General features: G+C 48.6%; 1 protein-coding gene across 4 annotated transcripts in view; it reads right to left on the bottom strand.

The window, feature by feature from the left end:
• Positions 1-23309, bottom strand: part of Rbpj (recombination signal binding protein for immunoglobulin kappa J region) — a 187828-nt gene that overhangs the window by 67986 nt on the left and 96533 nt on the right. Inside the window, exon 1 of one of the 4 annotated variants that reach the window (XM_051174034.1) lies at positions 1547-1641. The exons of 1 other annotated variant lie outside the window; for it this stretch is intronic. In XM_051174034.1, coding sequence (XP_051029991.1) covers positions 1547-1605 — 59 coding nt within the window. In that variant the 5' untranslated portion in view covers positions 1606-1641. Of the gene's footprint in view, positions 1-1272; positions 1392-1546; positions 1642-23309 lie in introns of those variants that run through there. 2 more of the 4 variants (XM_051174037.1, XM_051174036.1) reach the window with 2 other exon arrangements.

Genomic DNA, 23309 nt, shown 5'->3' on the forward strand with positions numbered 1-23309 from the left:
CCCAACATTCATAAGTTTTCAACATCAAAAATTCATTCACCTCCTAGTCACACAAATGAATATCCACTGTGAATATTTGAAACTATTCTCTAACACCAACAGGGGAGAAGAAGAAAAAAACAATACCTTTGCGTCTACTTCTAACACTCTTCCAATGCGCCCTCCATCAATCCGCCACTGCGGATGCACTTGGCCTTGGGCCGTTCAGAAGCCAATGACGGAGGGCGATAACCATTGACAAGAATCTAGCTCCTTCCCCAGCGCTACTGTTACCAAGCAAAACAATCACCGGCCCAGAAAGATGGCAAAGCCGTCTTCATCCAGGAGGGCGGGTGTGGTGGTGGGGTGCTAGTGTTGGTATCAGGGTGACCGAGAGAAAGGGGTGCGAAGGGAAGCAAGGGCGCGGGGGTGCAAACTTAAGTGCCCCCCCAGCATGCATGCATCCATCCATGCATCCATCCATGCATCCATCGAGCAGGCTCCAACAACAAAAGCAAAGCACAGACTGACGAGAGAGTGTGTGCACGCCTGGAAGCACCAGATGGAGGAGTCCCCGGGGCTCAGACAGTTCAGCACACACAGCGGGCAGTGCGCAGACAAATCAAGCACGCAGGACGCGAGAGCAAGGGGATGCCGAGCTCACTGAGCCCCTGGGTGTGTGATGGTGATGGGGACACAAAGCCTGCGGGGGGGGGGGCGAAGGGGAACGTAGAGGGGCTCAGGCACACACTCAGGAGCGCGGACAATGGAAGGGACGCGGAGGAGGCGGGGATCTGCGGTGCCCGGGCCGCGGCAGGTCAGCCGGGCGCCCGAGCAGAGGCGGACAACAAAGGGGGCGCGGGCGGGCGGGCGGGCGGCGGAGGGGACGCGGGGCGCGCGGCGGCTCCCACACCCGCACCCCCGGGCGGCGGAACAAAGGGCCGGGGGGCAGCGGAGTCGCGGGGGGCAGCGGCAGCGCCAGACAAAGCCCCGGGGCTCCGGGGGCAGCGGCGGGGCGGGAACAAAGCTGCGCTGCGCTGCTCTGCGCTGCGGGCCCGGGGTCCGCCGCGCCCGCCCGCCCGCCCGGCCTCGCGCGCCCGAGCCCGCTCCACCGCGGCGCACGCACGGCGAACCCCGCGCCGCTCCACCCCGCGCCGCCGCCGCCGCCCGCGTCCCCCTCCCCAGCCCCGGCGCGCCCCGCCGACCCCGGACCCCGGGCCGCCGCCCGCCGCGGGCCGCCGGACGCCCGCAACTTTCCCCGGGCCCCGGCGCCCGCCGGCCCCGCGGACTTACCCTGTCACAACAGGCGCCATCTTCCACAAACTCTCGCCAAAACTCCAACCCTCGCGAGACTCCCCCCGCCGCCGCCGCCGCCGCCGCCGCCGCCGCGTCTCCCGCTGCCCAGCGGCTGCCCCGCTCGCCCCGCCCCGCCCCCGCCCCGCGGCCTCGCCGATCGCAGCCGCCGCCGCCGCCGCCCGGGCCCCCGCGCCGCCGTCCCCGCCGGGAGCGCGCCTGCCGCCTCGCGCCCGCCCGCCCGCCCGCCCGCCCGCCGCCCCGGGAAACCTACCCGGGCGACGGAGCATGCGCACGCCGCCGCTCGGCGGGCGAGCCGTGCGCGCGGTCCATGGCGAGCGGGGCGCTCCGCTCGTCCGGGTTTTGGGATGCGCCGTCGGGCGCGGAGACTGAGGGAAGCCGCCCGAGGGGGGATTACTACGGGGAGCGCGGCCGCGGGGTCACGGGGCGGGGCCCGGGCGCTGCAGCAGCGGCAGCGGGAGGAGGAGGAGGGGGCCTGGGAAAAACGCGAGCGCCCCGTGCGCCGACAGGGGCGGAGTTCTCCGCGCGGCTCCACGCCCGCCGCCGGCCCCCGGGGCGCCGTCCATTCATTCGCCAGCCCGGCAGCTACGGCGACCCGGGGGTCGTCAGGTGCAGACCCCCGGGGCGGCGCGAGGTCAGCCCCCGGCCAGGGCGCCCCGGGTGTCCCGCTCGCTCGCACCAGAGCCCCAGTGCATGGTCCCCTCCTCCAGCCCCGAGTGCATGGTCCCCTCCTCCAGCCCCGAGTGCATGGTCCCCTCCTCCAGCCCCGAGTGCATGGTCCCCTCCCCACCAGCCCCGAGTGCATGGTCCCCTCCTCCAGCCCCGAGTGCATGGTCCCCTCCTCCAGCCCCGAGTGCATGGTCCCCTCCCCACCAGCCCCGAGTGCATGGTCCCCTCCTCCAGCCCCGAGTGCATGGTCCCCTCCTCCAGCCCCGAGTGCATGGTCCCCTCCTCCAGCCCCGAGTGCATGGTCCCCTCCTCCAGCCCCGAGTGCATGGTCCCCTCCACCAGCCCCGAGTGCATGGTCCCCTCCACCAGCCCCGAGTGCATGGTCCCCTCCCCACCAGCCCCGAGTGCATGGTCCCCTCCACCAGCCCCGAGTGCATGGTCCCCTCCACCAGCCCCGAGTGCATGGTCCCCTCCCCCAGCCCCGAGTGCATGGTCCCCTCCACCAGCCCCGAGTGCATGGTCCCCTCCACCAGCCCCGAGTGCATGGTCCCCTCCACCAGCCCCGAGTGCATGGTCCCCTCCACCAGCCCCGAGTGCATGGTCCCCTCCCCACCAGCCCCGAGTGCATGGTCCCCTCCCCACCAGCCCCGAGTGCATGGTCCCCTCCACCAGCCCCGAGTGCATGGTCCCCTCCTCCAGCCCCGAGTGCATGGTCCCCTCCACCAGCCCCGAGTGCATGGTCCCCTCCACCAGCCCCGAGTGCATGGTCCCCTCCACCAGCCCCGAGTGCATGGTTCCCTCCCTCCAGCCCCGAGTGCATGGCCCCCTCCTCCAGCCCAGAGTGCATGGTCCCCTCCACCAGCCCCGAGTGCATGGTCCCCTCCCCACCAGCCCCGAGTGCATGGTCCCCTCCTCCAGCCCCGAGTGCATGGTCCCCTCCCCACCAGCCCCGAGTGCATGGTCCCCTCCCCACCCCACAGCCGCCACACTGTGCACTGGGGAGCGAGCTTCCCGGCCCGGGATTCAGTGCACCCCGTGCGAGCGGCCCGGCCCCGGCCCCGCTCCCGCTCCCACCGCCCCCACCCACCAGGTGCACGGCGAGCCACGCCCCCGCCACGCCCCCTCCCCGCCCCCTCCCCGCCCCTCCGCTACCTGCGCTCCTCCCCGCCCCTCCCGGCCCTTTGCCTTTCCCAGAGATTCCCCCAGCTCCGCCGCCTCCTGCAGGGAGCCACAAAACACGGACAGCTGGACTGCGCCGCCCGAAACCCGCCTGCCTGCCCGCCCGCTCCGAGGCGCCGCAGGATTCGGGCCGGGGCGAGCAGGAGCGAGCGGGCGCGGGGCCAGGGCGCATGTGCGGCGCGGGCACCCGGGTCTCCCGCTGCACCTCCTCGCCGCCGCCTTCCAGCGCCCGCCCGGCTCAGACACAACACGAGCCGTGGGAAATTTAGGAAGCCTCGCGAGAACGCGCTCCACACCCCACCCCACCCGGACAGGTGCCCGCCCGGTGCGGCTGGGGCGCGCGTGCGCGGGCGGGGAAGGCAGTGGGCGCGTGGCGGGCAGGGCAGGGCAGGGCAGGGCAGGGCAGGGGCGGGCGAGCCAGCCGGGGACCCGGGGCTTTCCTGAGCTGCGCCAGACGCGGTGCGGTGACCCCCCACCCCCGGGAGGTGACAGGCGGCCCCGGGTCGGCTTTGACTCATGCATCTGAGTCACCTAGCCTGGCCTCCGCTCCTCTTCGCTTTGCAACTTCGGATCCCCCCTCCCCTGCCCCGGCAATGCGCGGTTTTCCTTTGTGGTGTGTGCTGGCCCCGGGAGCCCGGCCAGGCTCCGGGAAAGCTGAGCCTGGCGATCTGCATGGCACGTTCGCTCTGTCTCAGGAGGTCACGGTTCGAAAGCATCCCTCCGCTGCCTGTTCCTAAATTTAAGTGAATCCCTACACACAGGCTTCTGTCTGCCTCCCCTCTCCCCGGTGACTTAGAGATGCCGGCATCAGTTTCCTTCCCCTTTCCATGGGTCTGCAGTAAGAGTCTCATTTTAGGTATTACTGTTTCATCGGATATGATACGTTAGCGGCTGCCCAAGAGGTGTTAGAATATTGTTCAGTCAGCCACTGTTCTGATTGGCTCTGGCCTGGCACCGTAGGACTGACCAGTGTCTTACTGGCATCATAGACCCACAAATGTCAGGCTTGAGCTGGGGTTTGATGTTTAAAGGACACCGACCTCCCCAGTCCCTAGTAGCTAATGTCATCTGGTTCTACTACGGACAGAAAAGTCGATCTTTTGCGTTTTGAAGGTTTGTAGGGGTGGATGGTACGGGTTTGCCTGTCACTTTGGTTATTCAATTTACTTCATGTAAAAAAGAATGCATGTCCCCGTTCCACTTTCTTTGGGGTAAAAAGAAGAAGAGGAAAAATGTATGGCCTTTTAATAGGCAATGTGTAAACAAGTCTCATCCAGACCAGAAAAGTGCTGCAGAAGGGAAATGTTTTAAACATTTCCTCAGAACTGTCATCCCAAGGATTTGCAGACATGGTGTAGTCTGTGACACTAATGTTGGACCTATGCCATCGAAGACGCTGGAAAACGCTGTTAGTCATAAATCTAATGTCAACTCATCAGCTCCACCTACAATGTTGTCCTTCCTCAATAGAGGCAAATCCTTCCATCTCACTTAAGAGGATGGCCTTGAAATTACTTTTTCCTCACTCGCCCAGAATTGAATCAGCAAGAAAATACTAATAATAAAAGTCATGCTAGTTATATGTATTAGTCTACTTTCAAATGTAAGGAAGGGGAGTTAATATTGCTCCAGCTTTGGAGGGTGCAGGAGCATGATGCCAACTCACATCTGCTTGGCTGTGGTGACTCGCCCTTAGCAGACGATGCCACAGTAACTTTAGTATGTGCATGCAGAGGAGGGTACATCAGCGGGAAGAGCAGAAACCAAAGACAACAGGAACCAGGCTTGTCTCTAGCATCACTTTTTTACCAGTGTGGGTGAGCACAGGCCTACATGCCAAGGTCAGAGGACAACTTGCTGAACCTGTTCTCTCCTCCTGGTGGGTTCCAGGGGTCATTCTTTGGTTACCAGACTGAATGCCCTAATTACCTGCCACAGGGCCCAACTTCTCAAGTTACCTCTTCGAAGCCCCAGACTGCACGCACACGAGCCTGGACCACAGGTGAAGTGTGTTCAAACCACAGAACTGTACTTTCAAAGCAGACCTAGATCCTCACCCTCTCTACCTCCTTAGCTACGAGCCTCGTCTAACTCAGTGTCCCACCTGGTTTTGGGCGGCCTCCTAAGTGATACTTCCTCTCCTTACATCCTGTTTTTTCTCAAGTTATCACAATCCGATGCCACATCGATGCCACTCGCTCGGTGTGCTGTTTACACTCTGACTCTCCTCATTATGATGACTGCTGTTGGGAATAAGGAGTTCCATGTCTTTTATTCATTCTTCAAGCATCGGTTCCTGGAACACTGCCTGACACTCAGTATTTGCAGGGGGTGGGGGGTAAGGGAGAGGTAGAGAGCCCGTCATATTAGGACAGAGTAGAGACAATTTTAAGCGATGGAAGGAAGATGCATTGAAACGGGGAAGGGAAGAAAACCATTTTGAGTTAGACCAGTAAACGAAACTAAGTTTTCCTACTACCGTCTACATAAGCCTCTCAAGAAAGGAAAATGCTTTTAATGGACAATAAAGAAACAGATATTTTCATGGGTGGCTTGTGGGAAACAGTCTCTGGAAACTGGGCGTATTGTCCCTGCATGTTAACCATACAGCTCTGTAGTTTATGCTACAAGTATACTAACCCATTTGTTACACTACCTATGTATTATAGCACTTCTGGTAATGAAAGAAAGTACTGGGAGCCTCCTGCGTCTCAGTGAGAATGGTTTTCTCTGTATTGGTATGTCTGAATGCAGGCATGTGCATAGAGACCAAAGGACAATTAACTGTCAGTGGCTACCTGCCATGTAGTTTAGCAGGGTGTCTTTGTTGTCCTTCCCCTGCAAACTCCACGCAAGCTGACCTGTGAGCATCCAGGGTTTCTTGTCCCCGCCTCCCATTCTCCCCCTAAGAGTACGGGGGCTACAGATGGTTGGAGTGGGAGCCTGCTTTAACATGGGTTTGGGGGATTGGAACTCGGGTCCTCACAGAGCAACTGTTTTTACTCATTGAGCCTTCTCAGTCCAATGCTTTGTTTTAAATAAAAAAAAAATAACAGACTGTAATAGTATGTATTTGTTTATAAGTAAAAATGACTCTTTGGGTACTTAGATTGAAGGATCTCTTAGTTTCAATAACAGTAATATATATCCGTTTCTGGAAACAATGCAATAGTGTATGCTCTGCTACTAAGCAGAAACTAGTTATTATGTACTTATGTGGAAGAATCTCATAGTTGTAACAAAAGCAAACAGTGATACATAAATGTACACTTAGTGGCTTGTTTATACCTAAAATGGTTCAGGCTTTCCTCAAAGTAGGCTCTCTTAGATCCTTTGAAATTGGGCCATGGGCACATATTTAAAGAAAATGTAATAAGTGCTCAATAAGAAAAGAAAAAAAAAAAACCTTAAAATGGAAGAGCTAACTCATGATGCACTTGGCACACTACCATTGAGCTCAAGCGTCACCTTTGATGTTTTTACAAACATGTCAGTACAGTACAGGATCCTCCTGGCTAGCAGACTGTACTGACATACCAATGCTGGAGACCGAGCCTGGGCTAACAGGACAGGAACAGGGTAGAAGAGTTAACCCTGGCCTGACTAATGCAGGAAACCTCTGTGGAGATACTCTTCAGTTTCCTCTCACCTTTTGTAAGACAGTAAGAGGGGCCAGAAGTATCGAGGACAGCAAACAGCAAGCTCTGGGGTGTGAGTGAAGAGACTTACATGCAAGAGAACTCCAGTTGGAGGACCAATACATACATAGCTATAGATAGATATAGATATAGAAGAAATGCCCAGCACGCACGCAGGGTCCTACGCAGGGATGTAGGACAACCTCAGTCCTTAAACATGAGTTGCATCAGACATCTTGTACACCCACGTTAATATTGCATTATTCGAAATAGAGCCTGCCCACAATGGAATGTATTCAGTGATGAAGAAAAATGAAACCATTAAATAAGTAGGAAAACGAATGGGTCTGGAAAATAGATTAGGTGAGGCAACCCAAACTCAGAAGGACAAATTTCTCGTGTGGTTCCTACCTTGTATTTAAACATATGCATGCAAGTGGGTGTAAGTGTGGACAATACGATATGAAACTGGAAAGGAGACCAAGAGATGGCAAGAGGAAAAGTTGAGGAAGCGTGGGAGGGGCAGGCAATAAGATAACCATGGCATTAAAGAGGGGAGGGAGGTCGTGGAGAAGGGGAGGGCAGAGAAGGGAGAAGAAAAATTAGCAAAAGTAAACTTTGTTTGAAAACAGCACAATGAAACCCAATGTTCTCTGTGCCAAAGTTAAAACGTTCCAGTTGTAAAGGTGTGGGAAGGGGGCTGGAGAGAGGCCTCAGGGTTTAAAAAAGAGCACTCTTCCAGAGGACCTGGGTTCGATTCCCAACACTCACATGGCAGCTCACAACTTTCCATAATTGCATTTCTAGGAGGTACAGCGCCCTCTTCTGGCCTCCACAGGCACAGGGCTCACAAATGGTGCACATACATGTTGCTGGAGTTTTCTTGGCCCTCCGGGTCCCCGGGACCGCTGCTGCTCCAGCCCCAAATAAGCACAGCGATGCTATATTAGTTTATAAACTGTTGGCCGATGGCTTGGGCTTCTTAATGGCTACCTTTCTCTTAATTAAACCATAACTACTAATCTCTGTATTTCTACATGCCCTTATCTTACCAGAGAATGCCTGCACATACTGTCTTCCTGGTCTCTACATAGCGTCTTTTATGGTCTCTGCCTACCCTTCCCAGAATTCTCATCCCCTAGTCCCACCTATCTTCTTCATCTATTGGCCAAGCAGTGTTTTATTTATCAACCAATAAGAGAAACATATATACAGAAGGACATCCCCCGTCATACATGTAGGCAAACTACTTACAAACAATTAAAAAAAAAGTTTACTGTACATCACTGCAACTCTAAGTAGCCTGTGCCACACAATGGGTGTATACACCAGCCAAGTATGCTGACTCAGTGGCCTGTTCCTGGCCCCCAAGAGATTTTCATTCCAGGAGTGATAGCATATCGCTTTTCTTTAACTCAACAAATGAAATGTTTAGAAAGGAAAGGAATGAGTTTGGAAATCCCTGAACATTTGTGCAGTAGACAATCGTAGCTCGTTAACGCATGTAGCATTCAGTACTGCTTTTATTCTATATCTCAATACGGTGTCACAATGGAGTCCTGGCTGGCTAGAACTCACTGTGTAAACCAAGCTGCCCTTGAACAACTCACGAGCCTGCTTTTGCCTCCCAACAAGGCTAATGTTGTTTTTAACCTAAAATCAAGGATACTCAAGATAAACACACTAACGAACCACACACCCAACACTGACCTCTTAGCTATAAGCCATTAGGGTTAGGGTCAAGACCTGTCTCTTGCATGTAAAATGTAGGCAATAGTGCCCAATTCGTAGAGTTGTTCTGGGCATTCAAACGTGTCACTGTATCGGAGATCAAGTCACTTAACGAGAAAGTCCAAGGCTTGTATTATTGCCAAAATCCTTCTAAAGCACATCAAAGTGTCTTGAGCATCTCAAAAACCCATTTTAAGATAGCCAAATATCCAGGTAAGTGTTAGTTTCTTTCTTTAGCATTGCCCATTAGGTATTCATTTCAAAAGTGTGCACATGCCTCAAGTAATTGAGAAAAACCACTTGTAGCAAGAGTGAACCTCTGAGTATATAAAATAGGGCATCCTGCCATCAATCATATGGGATGGTGACAACATAAAAAAAAAAAAAAAAAGACTTCCTGGGGCCTAGGAAACTAGGAGATAGCTCAGTTAGTAGAACATTTGCCAGACAATCATGAGGACCTGAGTTCAATTCCCAGTACCCATGTAAAAGCTGGGCTTGCTCCTACACACACGTAATCCTAGCTGGGAAGGAAGAGGCAGGATAAGTCCTGGCCAGTGGCTCTAAGGGAATCACAAGTTCCCCATTCAGAAAGAGACCCTGATAATATTGGATGGAAAGCAACTGAGGACACCTAATGTCGAGTGCTGATTTCTAAATGTGCACACGCACGCACACACACGCACACACACACACACACACACACACACACACACGAACACATATATCCTATTTTTCATTCATCCTCACACCTCCCTTGTATTTACAGCACCATCATCTCTGTTATACCCTAGTGTATGGTAACCAGTTTTTCACAAGGTTGAAAGGGCATGGAAGATGTTTATTAGGCGATGCAATTCTTCAAGGAACATGAGCTCTGACTCCAAGATTAAAAAAAGAATAAGGAAGCCGGGTGGTAGTGGCGCACACCTTAACCCCAGCACTCAGAAGGCAGAGGCAGGCAGATCTCTGAGTTCAAAGTCAGCCTGGTTTACTGAGTGAGTTCCAGGGTAGCTGGGGCTACACAGAGAAATCCTGTCTTTTAATAAATAAATAAATAAGAATCGAGTCACAAAATGAACTTGAGAAACAGGCTGCAGGTGAACTTGAGAAAGGAAAACAAATATCCACGGTTTCTTTCAAGTTACCTTTGAGTTTTTACAAGATTCTTTGGCCCTAACAGCCTGACTTTTCTGTGGGCCTGGTTTGCGTTTTTTTGCTTAGCTTGCTAAGGTGCAGCAATGAATGCTGGGAGAGGTGGGAGAGCAGGCCATTTGCTCCAGCTAAGTGCGGCATGAAAGGAAGCAAATGCGCGCTCCGTGCAAAGCGTGTGCTCAAATCTAATAATCTGACCCAGGTTTTCACCGCAAATTGATAGGAAGAGAGTGTTTCCATGTGTGACTGATGTATTTCATTCTATTTTTATAAATACTATAAAGGCAGTTAACACTAAACAAAAAAAATAATAATAATACCATGGGGGTCATCAAATTCCAGTCATCCATTCACAGAAGCATATATTAAAATCCCCCTCTTTGTCACGTATCATACATTGCTCTAGGTAAGGGGTTTGCACTATGTCAGGGTTAAATATTCAGTCTGAAGAAGCAGCTGGGACCAAGACCTTCACCACTAACCAGCTGGTCCACTGTGGACAGGGTCATTTTTTTCCTAATCTGCAAATGGGGAACACAGGGTTTGAAATATTATCTCAACTTACCGGATAATACAGGAAGCTTCTCACCCTGGGAAGTTCTCCCCACCCCCACATTCTGTGTTCAGAACCCTAAGACGGTCTATCACCTGCATTAGTGTTTTGTGGCACGCATGAAGTTAGATCATTGTAAGCAATTAAATAGAAACAATTGACCTTAAGTAAGGTTGTGGCATTTAATTTCCAATTGGCTACTGTGGAGCTAAGGCGTTGGCTTGGCAGGTATGTGCTTGTCCCCACAGCATGAGAACCAGAGCTTGGATCCCCCACAAACCCATGCAAATGCAGGTGGACCTAGTGGACCATGTGTAGCAGCTTCTGAAGGCAGAGCAAGGGCCTCTCCAGAACAAGCTGGCTAGGAGACTGGCCGTTATCGCTGAGCACTCGCCCAAGGAAGATGGTGGAAGAGCAATAAGGGTGATTCCCGGCACACACATTAGGCGTCCACATGCACGTGCAAACACAAACGTACACGTAAGTCCCCAAGATATAGACACAATCACAGAAAAGGAGTTTTTCAAAAGTTAGCTGTGGTTATAAAGTAAATCATTAAAATAGAAAGCAACCCTTACGTTTTCTTTTCTGGACTGGGTTACTTCTGGTGATACAATGTTTATGATTTAATAAAGCTTGCCTGGGGATCAGAATGCAAAGCCAGCCACAGCCTAGAAGCTGGGTGGTGGTGGCACGCACTTTTAATCCCAGGACTCAGAAGACAGAGGCAAATGGACCTCTGTGAGTTCAAGGCCACCCAGAGATACATGAGAGTGAATCAGTCGAAAAGAGAAACAGCGCTCATGCCTTTCATCCCAGCACTAGAGAGAATATAAGGAGCTCAGTCTCCAGCCGGGATCTGCCCTTTCAGTCTGAGGTACAGGTAAGAGCTAGTGGCTGGCTCTTTGCTTTTCTGAACTTCAGCTTAAATCCCATTCTCTGTCTCTGGGTTTATATTATTTGTGCTACAGTTACTGCTAGGCTTCTAACTTGAACATAAGGGTGGTCTCTCTCACAGTTTCAAGGCAAGCCTGCCAGAAAGATTTTATGCTTTTTTATTGTCTCATAATGATAAGCATCAACCTGCAGAGACCTTTGTGGCTAACTAACATCCTTGTCCAAACACAGGCTAACTAGTGAGCTTAATCTTGGAAGCAATCTATTCGAGCAATAACAAATAGTGAGTTTTCAAACAATTCCTGTGAAATTCACACTGGCAAAGTCAGCTCAGTAACCCATCACCTCCACCCCACCCCCAACATTACCACCAGAGTTGTGTGTTGTCTCCTTCAATAGTTGCTGTTGACATTATGCCAGTTTTACACAGTAACTACTTTAAATTGTCATGACATCAACATGTAGGGATTTTGAAAATTTATTTTTAGATTATTGTTTTGTTTTTTGAGCCAGGGTTTCTCTGCATAGACCCAGCATCCTGGAACTTGCTCTGTAGACCAGGCTGACCTCAAACTCAAGAGATCTACCTACCTACCTTTGCCTCCCAAGTGCTGGGATTAAAGGAGTGTGCCACAACAACCCCATTAGTTTTTGGTTTATTTTTATTTTATGTGTGTGGGTGTTTTGCTTGCTTGTGTGTGTATACACTACGAACATGCCCAGTGCCCACAGGAGAATGAGTATTCTTAACACCTGAAGCATCTCTCCAGCTCCAACATGTAGGGGTATCTATTTTTACTTATTTATGTTTGTTTTTTAAGACAGGGTTTCTCTGTGTAGCCCTAGCCATCCTGGAAATTCACTCTGTAGACCAGGCTGGCCTCACACTCAGAGATCCACCTGTCTCTGCCTCCCGAGTTGCTGGAACTAAAGGCATGCACCACCACACGGCCTACAAATAGGGACTTTTTAAAAATGGGCTCTTGAAACTTTTGTAAAAACAAAAATCAAAAAAAGAAAAGGAAAAACCTCCGGTATTTTCCAGTCTATGGATAAATTATGAGCACAGACATCCTGATACATAGTAAATATGTTTGAAAAGCTTCAGCTACATTTAATGATACGGTCATCGAAAAACGCCTTAGGGAAATCGATTTAAAAGAATCATTAAGGACCATGTTAGGATTTATAACTGGTATGGTCCTATCTAATTTTTGCTGCTTAAGTGATTATTTAAATTTTATCATGATTAGCATCCCGTAAAAGGTAAAATAAATTATACCGAAATGGAAAGAATACTCCACCAGTGGAAAAAAACATTTCTCAAGCTCATAACTACAAATTGCCTCCCTTCTAAGTACTCTGGAAAGATTTGGAAATTTATTCATGCTTTTTTTTTTTTTCTTCCAGTTTTCCAAACACGTGGCCTAAACTCTACCCTCAGAATTACTTTCGACTTCACCGAGAGTTATAAATTACCGTCTGGGAAAGGCATTTGGCTCCTAGTTTTCAATGTACTCTCAATTTCTCCAGAAATGTTCTTATGAAATGCAAATCTGGTGTTCATCAACCAGTTATACCTACAGAGAGCATCATATTTTCCTTCACCAGCAAATCTAAGTCTTTTATTTTTAACTAGCATAGCTATATCTACATTTGCATGGTACTTTCCAAGTTCCCAAAATAAGCAATAATCATAGAATCTAGGCAAAAAAAAGAGCAGGACGTAAAAACTGAAAGGCAACTTCTAAAGAACAGGCTGCCTGCAGAAGTATTTCGTTTTAAGCAGAAAAGGGTTTCCAAAAGGATGTATACCAAACCTGCAACTGCTTTCTGTTCTAAAAGATGGGCTAGGCGCGTGGCTGGGCGGTGGCAGAGCACATGCCCAGTTATGTATGAGGCCCTGGGCTCCATCCCCAACACTGCAATAAATATATAGCTTGTGAAATCAATAAGTATCATGGCATGGTCATTGTGTAAGGCCTGCTCAAGGACATCCGTCATTTGGTCAATCCTTGGACAATGCTGAAAGTAAGGGACTTTCTCCATCTTCACAGATTATTCTCAGTACAATTCATGCTCATTGTACTCCTAGAAGCAGGACTATGGCTCAAGACAGTTTTTTATTTAGGGACTATAGATGTGTAAACTATTTATTATAAACTAAATGCAACAAACTTGAGGAGGGTCAAGTTCAGTTCCTAGCTTTCATGCTGGCTGACTCATAACCACCTGTAACTCTAGCTGTAGGGGATCCAAAGGCCTCCTTCTGGCATCTTCAGTCATTCAGACACACATACACACACACACACACACTCACACACACTCACACACTCATACATTCACACACACACTCATTCATTCACATACACACTCACACACACTCATACATTCACACACTCATACACACTCATATACACACACACACTCACACTCATACATTCACACACATTCATTCACACACTCATACACACACTCATACATTCACACACACTCATTCATTCACACACACTCACACACACTCATACATTCACACACTCATACACACACTCACACACTCACACTCTGCGTACACACGTAGACATAAATAAGTCTTAAAAACTGGGCCATGTGAACACAAAGCTCCAAACTCCCACACTCATAGAAGAAAGCATTTAGAAAACCCTCAGGACTCTGGATTAGCAATGGTCTTATAGCTATGATGTGAAAAAACATACAAACAGTAAAGCTGGGTGGGCACCATGCCATCCCAGAACTTAGGAGGCAGGGGAAGAGAGATCAGGAGTTTAAGTCCAACCTGGGCTACATAGCCAGCCTGTGCTATGTGCGACCCTATCTCAAAAACAAAAAACCATAACAACAACACAAGCAATGACAATGAAAAGCAAAATAAAATTGGATTTCATCCAAATCAGAATCATTTGCGCTTCAGCAGACACTCTCAAGACCATGGGTGACCTGCTTCCCATGGCAAGCCTGAGGACCTGAGCCTACCCTTGGCACCCAGGTGAAAAGCCAGATCTGCCTGACCCCAGCACAGGAGGGAGGTTGATTCTCACTGCTCCCTGGCCAGCCAGGCTGCAAAGAGCAAGCTCCAATTTTAGTGAGAACTACACTCTGGAAGCTTTACCAGCCTGGCTGCTTAAGCAAGACAGGGACAAGGATGACACCAGCCAACATACAAACATGGAAGAAATCTCATGGGGTCTCAACCCTAGACAGAGAGCTACAGGCCGCTAAGGGCCACTGAGAGAGGGGTAAACAGTCTTCCCTAGGGAAGAGCCCTCACAATGGTTACTTAATGCCAAGAAGAGGTCAGCTCTGAAGTCACGCGAATACAAGTATATGGACTGAGCAGTTGTATTCACATACTTAGTAAGTGTGTGTGTGTGTGTGTGTGTGTGAGAGAGAGAGAGAGAGAGAGAGAGAGAGAGAGATAACAGAGAAAGAGGCCAGAACTTGCGAAAGAGAAGAGTAAATGGGAGGTGTCTTGGAGGGAAAGAAAGGGAGGGGGATGATGTGATTTTACTACAATTTCAAAAAAAAACAGTATAATAAAAAATGATTTATAGTTTGCCAAAATAATGCCACTGTTATTCTTTTTTTTACTCTGAGAACTAATCCAGCACAAAATAAATGTGTCAACATTTTTAGTTACACATTAACAAAAGGAGGAGGGGGAGGGATATTGAAGAAGACGTGTGACATTCTCCGGGCTTCACATGCTAGCACACGCACACATATGTATACACTACACACAAAGTCACAAATAAGTAGAAAGTGAAAACACAACTCACAGATATTTGCAGACCATCCATTTGATATGAGCCTAGTATGGAGACTAAGTAAAGAGCTCTAAAAACCCAATAATAAAAAGACAAATAACCCAAACTGGTTGGATAGCCTGGCGAGGAAAGGCACCCGCCACCAAATACAAGGACCTGAGTTCAGTTTTCAGTGCTCAGCCTCTGGTTGAATTCCTAGCACCTCAAAACAAAAGGACGTGGCTAGAAATTCTTGCAAAAGAAAAAAAAAACATTCAAATAACCACTAAACATATTTTTAAATTCCTCGGCAACATCACTAGGAACCTAAACCACGCCCACTCCATGCCTACTAATAAAGCGACAAAGAAAACGGAGATACAGGCAGACACCAAAGGCTGGCAAGGATTGAAATCCCCATACCCAGCTGATAGGGATGGAAAGCGATGCAGCCATTTTCAAAAACACTGGCAGGTTCCTCAAAAGGCTAAGACAGACTTTCCAAATGACTCACGGAGTTCACGGTTAGGTATGCAACCGAGGAGAACTGAAAACGTGTGTCCACACAGAAGCGTAAGTGTTCATGGCATGGTAATATCTAAAAGTGTGAAACTGGAAATGCACATCAGCCGATGAGTGCATAAACTAAGTGCGGTGTGTCCAGAAACAGACTCTTACAAACTTTAAAACCATACTAAATTGTAAGAAGTAAATCGTAATAGGACGCTGTCCAGTATGATTCTAACCAAGATTCATTGAGTGTGCTCTTCTGTTTTGTCTGTCTCGTCCTGTCAAACAGTGTTTCACGAATCCCAGGCTGGCCTGGAACTCTCCATGTGCCTGAACCTGCCTTGAACTCCTGATCCTCGGACCTCCATCTTCAGAGCCCTAGGATTACAAGCACGTGCCACCACGCCCAGTTCATGCGGGGCTGGGTTTGAACTTGGGCTTTTAGTGTGCTAAGGGAACACTCTGCGAACCGAGCCCTGGAATATACAGTTTAAATGGTTCAATTACATAGCTTGTATGTCTTTATAAAGTTAGGAGGAAAAGAGGAAGGGAAAGGGAGGGGGTTAGTCACACTGCATTCAATTAAATGATTTCCAACGTCACCTTGAGCCTTGCCTTGGTGAGGCTTGCGCTAATACAAAGGTCCAAGTAGGGACAATAAACAATGAAATGAACTCCACAAAAAGAAAACCCAGAATCAGTCATCGCTTTGTTGATCTCACACTAAAACTGAGGCTGCTTTCCAGATAGATTCTTTAACTTTTCGCAAGTAGCATGGTCGAGTTTGGGTGCTCACGCGCGTCGTCTCCATGTAATTTTGAGACAGTCTGTCACTGATTTGGATAGACCTGCTGGTTATCGAGCCCCAGAGATGCTTCCTTCCTGCCTCCCCAGCCCTGGAATTACAGGTGTGGGCCACACCATGGCACCAGGCTTTTTCATGAAGGTGTGCTTGCTGTAGGATTCAAGTCCTCAAGCTCTCCTGGCGAGCCAGCCGTCTCCACAGCTTATTTTAAGAGGAGAAATTAATGGGTGGAAGTATAAAGCACCAACTTAATTTTAGTAGATTTAATCGACCTGATCTTTGTGGCTCCTTCTTCATCCCTAAGACTTCTGCAGCCCCTTTTAAGGAAGTTATGGCTCAGAGAAATTAAGGAAGGAAGCTGTGACCCACAGAAATTAAGTAAGGTTTCCTAAACTCTCACAAATGGTTCCAGATAGCCTATGCTCTAGCCTTTCTCTATAGCTTGATGGGTGGCCTAAAACTGCCTTTTCTATTTCCTACCTTTTATTATAGCCCAAGGCTGGGGGAGGGGGAATTACACTGTCTGTACTAATGTTCCTTTGAAGACCATGCCTAGGCTACTCCTGGACGTGGTTGTTCCTGGGAATCAGGGAGGAAAAAAAAAAAAAAAAAAGGAATGACATCAGAAATGGTATGGGAAACGGAACTCTTTTATTTTTAAATGTGGGAGGTAAGAAAGGGAAGATGGAGGCAACCACGCTTTTAAGATTGGGCCTGGAAGTTAAATATTCTGGACTCCTGAGACCTTTGTCTTCTAGAAGCTCCAGGCTCAAAGAGAAGGCAGGGAACTCCCTTGACTACAGTTTTCCCAGGAGGTATATTCTCCAACTTTCTCCTCTTTGCTCACTCTATATAGACCAGGCTGGCCTCAAACTCAAAATATTCACCTGCCTCTCCCACCTGAATGCTGGGATTAAAGGCATGAGTCAACATGGCCTCCTTCCAGGATCATTCTATAGGCAATTTGGTTTCAGTCCCAGGACAGAATAAACAAGTTCCACTTATAGGATCAAAGAATGTGACGGAGAAAAAGAAGACATGCCTGAAAAACATAGTGATGTTGTTTTTAGGCATGAGTTTTAAACCAGGGGAAGATTGTGATGCAGGGACAAAGGCCAGATTGGGAACTTTGCTTATATTATATTATATTATATTATATTATATTATATTATATTAACGATGACAGCCAGAGTCAGCTCACGTGTCTGGTACAAAGCCATCAGTGGATCAGGGATCCCTTTCTGTCTGGATGTTTTAGGGTGACCTTAAAAGGTTAGTTAGTGGTGAAGACATCTGCCAAAGACCACAGGCCAGAAAAAGTCACCCCATCAGCTTTTTCCAAATTCCCACCTCATTCAAGAACCTTCATTGAACATTCAAGCTTCATTTAGCTTACCTCCCTTTCCTCTTCCTGAATTTCCCCCTGCCATTTGTTAACTTGAAAATAATATTTGCTGAACATGTATCTACTATGAGCCAGGAACTGGGGAGGCATGCTGAACTGGAGGTGGGGCTGTCACTGGGAAACTTGCATTAAGAATTCAAATATGAAGACAGAAAATGAAGAACAGAATGCGTAAGGGATTTTCAGTGGCGATAAGAGCCTGGCAAACAATTAAACAATGGTAGCCGCTAGGGAGAGAGGGAAACGCACTCACTTCACACAGGCCATTGGCTTGGTCATAAAGATTTCTTTTGCATAATAGTGAATTCAAGTCAGTTAATAAGACCAAAGTACTTTTTAAGTCTGAATTCCAATAGGAACGGTAACAAATACACAGACAGAAAACAATAGTCCTCAATTTCCAGGTCACCCAGCAAACTCCAACACTCGCTAGATACCAGACTCTTTCAGATGTACAGATTCAGATATGTCTACTGCTCTCTGGCGAAGCTATGTGGAGAAAGGGAAGAAATGACCAACGTTAGCATTTATAATACAGACTCCTTGAATGTGCACACACACCCTGCTCTACAAGTGGGATGGATGTCTTTTATCCCCGGCTGAAAGGTGAAATGAGAACCCAAACCTCAGCCGATTTTGCCCCAGGGTGCCCAGTTCAGATGCAACAGAATCGTGGCTGGGGATGAGAATGGATCTGTGCAGAGCCAGCTCCTTGATGGGAGATAAGGTCCTGGGTTCTAGCCCCAGGACCTCAAGAGTGGAGAGAGGAAAGGACAGAGAACAGAGAGACAATTTGAACCCATCTTCTCCCTGAGCCCCAAACCCCTTTGGGCCATTTTGGGCTTCCCAAACCCTGCCTTTGCATTATTAAACAACCTACATAAAGATGTGATACAGCTCGGGGAGTTGGGCGTGTAAAGGGGTTTTGTCAGAACTGCTTTGCCCTGGTTCAGACTCAATTGCATGGAAGCCCCACTCCACCATGCCTCCCTCCTAGGTTAGACATCATCGGTGCTAATATCCAGAGATCATTATCATTCTCACGATGAGTGTCAGATCATTCTAAAGCTGTGTCTTCTGAGAAGCTGCTCCCCGTTTCCTGCTTGTGCATGGCGAGCTTCATGGGGCTCCTAAGAAGAACCTCTTATTTTCCTTTGTCCCTCCTGGCAATATGATGCATTTTCACGATGATGGAAACCCAAACGGTCTATGATGCTATATTAGTCCTCCCAGGCTTCTCAGAACCGAGTATTAAAATGGAAACTGAAACATCGTGGAGGTGGGAAGGTCGACTCACAGGCAGTTCATTACGAAGTAGACGGTTCAGTCAGTTCCTGTAGAGCTAGCTATTCTGAGTGTTGATGCTATTAAAAGTGAGCACGAGATTCAGGGGTGACTCTCCAGATAATGTTATTCTTCTAAACAGGTCTTGGAGGAACGATGAATTAATTCACACACCATTACAATGTACTGAGAGCTAAAATGAGAAATCACAAGGTATCATCACTCACGATAAACTCTACTGGGAGGTAAAGAGATGGGGCCATTTTGAGATGATTTAGGCTTCGTAGTTGCTCTTCCCTCTCCTGCTGTCGTGTGTGTGTGTGCGTGCGCGTGTGTGTGCGCGTGCGCATGTGTGCGTGCGTGTGCGTGCGCATGTGTGTGTGTGTGTGTGTGTGTGTTTGCTCGTTTTAATGCCACTTTCCTTTCTTTTTCAGAGAGATGAACTGGTCCCAGGGGACAGCGTACACACTTAATTAGTTCTCTTCTTCCTCCCACGTCTTCTACACAGCAGGACTTCATCGGCCCTGAAAGCATCTTCCGCACCCACCCTGCTGAACGCTGCTTGCTGGGATCTCAGTGACACTGTCGCTGGTGTCCCTGGCTCAGTGGCGTAAGAATGTCTGCGGCCCTTTCTCCAGCACCTTCCTTCTCCCTGAGGCGCCTCCACTGTTGTGCTAAAGATAGGTGTCAGGTGTCAGGACATACAGCCTTGAGCTTGAGGTTATGGGCATTTGTAGGCTCTGGGGTTTCCTCCCGTGTTTGTATAGGAGTTCTTTAAAAAGATTATTTGGGGGCTGGGAACGTGGTTCCATGTTGGGATGTTCACCTGGCATATGGAAGACCCTGAGTTTCACCCCCTGGCGAGGCTTCCAACCAGCAAACAAGGCCCTTTTCTAAGCTCTTCCCTGTTAAGGGATTGTTTTCTTCTGGAGACATTCACCCCCAGTGGAATTTAGCTCTGCCCATCTACAAATCCCCTGAAGGGTTTGTGAAACAGCAAACCATAACCCCCCTCATGAAAACACACTGAAACACACACTATTTGTGCTCATGCTCGGTCCAAATATTACAATTGTTTCTGGATTTCTGCCACATTCTTGTCTAGATGGTCATTTGGGAGAGTTTGTTTATAATGTGTGTTTTGAATGAAATTTTAAAATTCCAAGACCACAGGATATAAGACTCAATTGTGGGTTAAACTTCATTTTGTATTTTTCCCCCCCAAAGAGGCCCTACTTACATTACAACAGTGAACGGTGGATAGAAAACAGGGGAAGGTATGTTTTTGTTTCAAGGATCAATGTTTAAAAGAATATGAGAAGCACATGCTACCTTTAATAATTAGGGAAAGTTGTTTCAAAACGGCCTGTAGCAGTCAGTTGTTGGTTCCGGTGGATTAAAGCATTAAGTGGGTTTATGGAGAGCAGAACAAACCGTTACTTTAGTGCGTGTGAATTGTGATGTCAAAATCAAACCCTGGAACTCTAAGAGAGTATCTCCCTCCTCACACAAAGTCAAGTTCACTGGAATGATCAGTAGAACAGAACTTTTTGGAAAGTTAAAAAAAAAAAAATGAAAATACAAAAGCTTTTATAGGACTCTTTCTTTCTATTAAATTCTAGGTTTTTCCCTTGTGGTCCTTGTTTATTTTCTAAGCTGATGTTAATTTGGGAACCCTCTGAGATTTTCTGGGAAACAGTGAACTTTTAAATATAAATTAAGATTTCTTGCGTTTTTACAGCTTCAAGATTTTCTTTTTAACATTACGAATGGTAGGCAATAAACTGGTGTATCTGGCTTTCATGATTCTTCAGTCCCGGCCCCTCGGCCTTTGACACTTGGATCTACTGTTTACTTTCTGCTACTGATGAAGTAGACGGCCGAAGAAGCGCTTGGAAATGGGGCCAGCATCTTCGGAGAACACCTTGGCCACCACTAAGGGGTGGATTTCTCCACAAGCTGTTTCCCTTTACTCTCCATAAATCGTGCGCACGTTCGCACGCGCACACCAGCGATTTCTATGACATAGCCTTTCTGGAATTCCATAAACACAGGATATCCAACATGGGCTAACCACTTGTCTAGGAAAGAAAATAAGCAGACTGTTGCCCACAGAACACATCTTAACGTTTGGGCTGTGGAGTCCGCCAAGAAAGCGATCGCGTTGAGTCTCTGCCTGAATAACAACCCAATCTGGAAGGCCTCTTTTCAATGGCTGTTTCTTGTTAACAGAATGACTTACAGCCTCCGAATTAAGGGTTTATTTTATTGTTGACCTTCATCATCAGAGAGGGTGTGGTAGGGAACCAACTGTAAATGCCAAGTTTGTCTTAGGTACAAAGAAAGCCTTTAAAAAAGTTTTTTGGTATCAGATGGAGATATTTAACTCTTCATCTGTGATGAGCCTCCTTGAAGCATTTTTTTTTTTTTTTTTTTAACATTAGAAGAGAAATACTACTCTTCTTTGCTAAACTGCTGGTTAGTTTTGAGCTTAACAAATCCCAAAATAAGAGCACCATCCACAACTCCGGGCTTCAACTGTGGAGTTTATGCTAAGGTTTCCTCTCAGCTACTTAATGCTGTGAAGGGGGGGGGGGGCGGTGACAGACTCGAGGTGGGTAGGATGTGACTGCCTTGCATTCCTGTAATTGCAGAGGGAGATCACTGTGCTGAATAGTACTCACATTTCTGTTCTAAAGGTAGAGAGAGTTACAGAAACTGTCAATTCGAGGGCTCCAAGCAGTCTCTGGAAACTCAGCTTTGAACACATCCAAAGGGAAAGACCTCAGTGAAGGAAGAAGAGGCAGCATCCCCCATTCGTCTTTCTGGACTTAGTGGACTCATTCACTCGGATGCTCCGATAAAGGGTCCAAGTGGGAAGGACCCACTTTCTCAATTGCCCTGGTCTGGTAAGCTTTGCAGCGGTGAAATGAGCCTTACACGGTTCCTCTGGTTCCGCACACACCAAGGCAACTCACACCACCGTGGGGCAGCATCACAACTTGAGCGTAGACCTACTAGGGGGCTCTGACCCTCCCGCTCTCTTCTTCCACAGTGTGCCTGTTTTTGCTTGTTTGTTTTGGTCTTTTGGAAGCAGGGGCTCACTTACAGCCCAGACTAGTCTGAAACTCACAGTCCTCCTGCTTTAATTTCCCAGTTCCTGGAATGATCCTTTAAAAGAGTAAACTGCGCATGTCCCATCACCACTCCCTGTTGGACAGACAGCCTTATGCCGTGCTCATGCTCAAGTACATAGATTTGTTCAGAAGTGGGGCTGGCCGCCACGAGCACTGCTGTTAACTGCAGCGCAGGGGGCACCGTGGCCGTCGGTGGCCCTTAATTGGTCTCAATTTCATGATGTAATATTCTACTGTGGTGCCACCCATGGTTGCGTATAACGGCACAGCCATGGGAAATTCATAGGTGTCTTTTAAGCCTTCGTTAATTGGGAGGGAGACCGCGCTGAATGCATTGGGGGACCTCTGCTGTTTTCATTACCACGGCGAAGGCAGCTCTCATTTGAAAGTGTGGAGCCAAGGGTCCATCCAACATTTTTGCCCCTTTGCTGATGTCCAATTCTGAGACAAGAGCAAGTCGTTCTCAATCCCTCATGGGTTACCACTAATGTGTTTTGCACCAATCTCTTAGCTTTTTCAGCCAGTCATCCATGACAATTTTGGCATCATGGAGGCATTCATAACCACGGTCTAAGATATCACTGCCCCTTAGAAGACGGCAGGGGGCCCCATAAAAATGACTGGAATGTCATCCTGGTAGCTTAGCTGCTGGCACTGACTAGGCTGGGAGCTAGGTGCTAAACTGAGCTCAACAGTAAACTCATTGGTATGGCCAATTATCCATGTTTTCCAAAAGGGCCAGTTGTGGATCTGACCCCACATTTAGACAGAGGTAGTAAGGGGCTGGAGGGGTAAGCTTAGAAATTAAGAGTATGGGCTGCTCTTTCAGAGGACCTGGGTTTGGTTCCTAGCACCCAATGGTCACTCACAAACATCTGTAGCTACAGTTGCAGGAAATCTTGATACCCCCTTCTGGCTTCCGTGAGCACCAGGCATGTGTGTGAGGCCCACACATACAGGTAAAACTCATATGCACCATGAAATAAAAATAACTCTTTTGGGGGAGGAAGGTCCCCCTGAGAAGCGGTTGTGTCCTGAGAATTCAGCACTGATGTCTACTCCTCTGCTGTTGCTGTGGGGACAGCATTGCCCTTAAGAAAACCTGTCTCAAATGTATTTCCCGGTTTGACAATGACTTTGACTGCATTGAGAGGGAATTAGAGTTTATGGTTGGCCTGACCTGCCAAGGGCTTACACTGCTTGGAAGAAGCTTGAACGAAGGAGAGATGGCGGGGTGGTGGTGCACGCCTTTAGTCCCAGCACTCGGGAGGCAGAGGCAAGAGGATCTC

The sequence above is a fragment of the Phodopus roborovskii genome, unplaced genomic scaffold, assembly GCF_943737965.1.
Source record: "Phodopus roborovskii unplaced genomic scaffold, PHOROB, whole genome shotgun sequence".
NCBI lineage: Eukaryota > Metazoa > Chordata > Mammalia > Rodentia > Cricetidae > Phodopus > Phodopus roborovskii.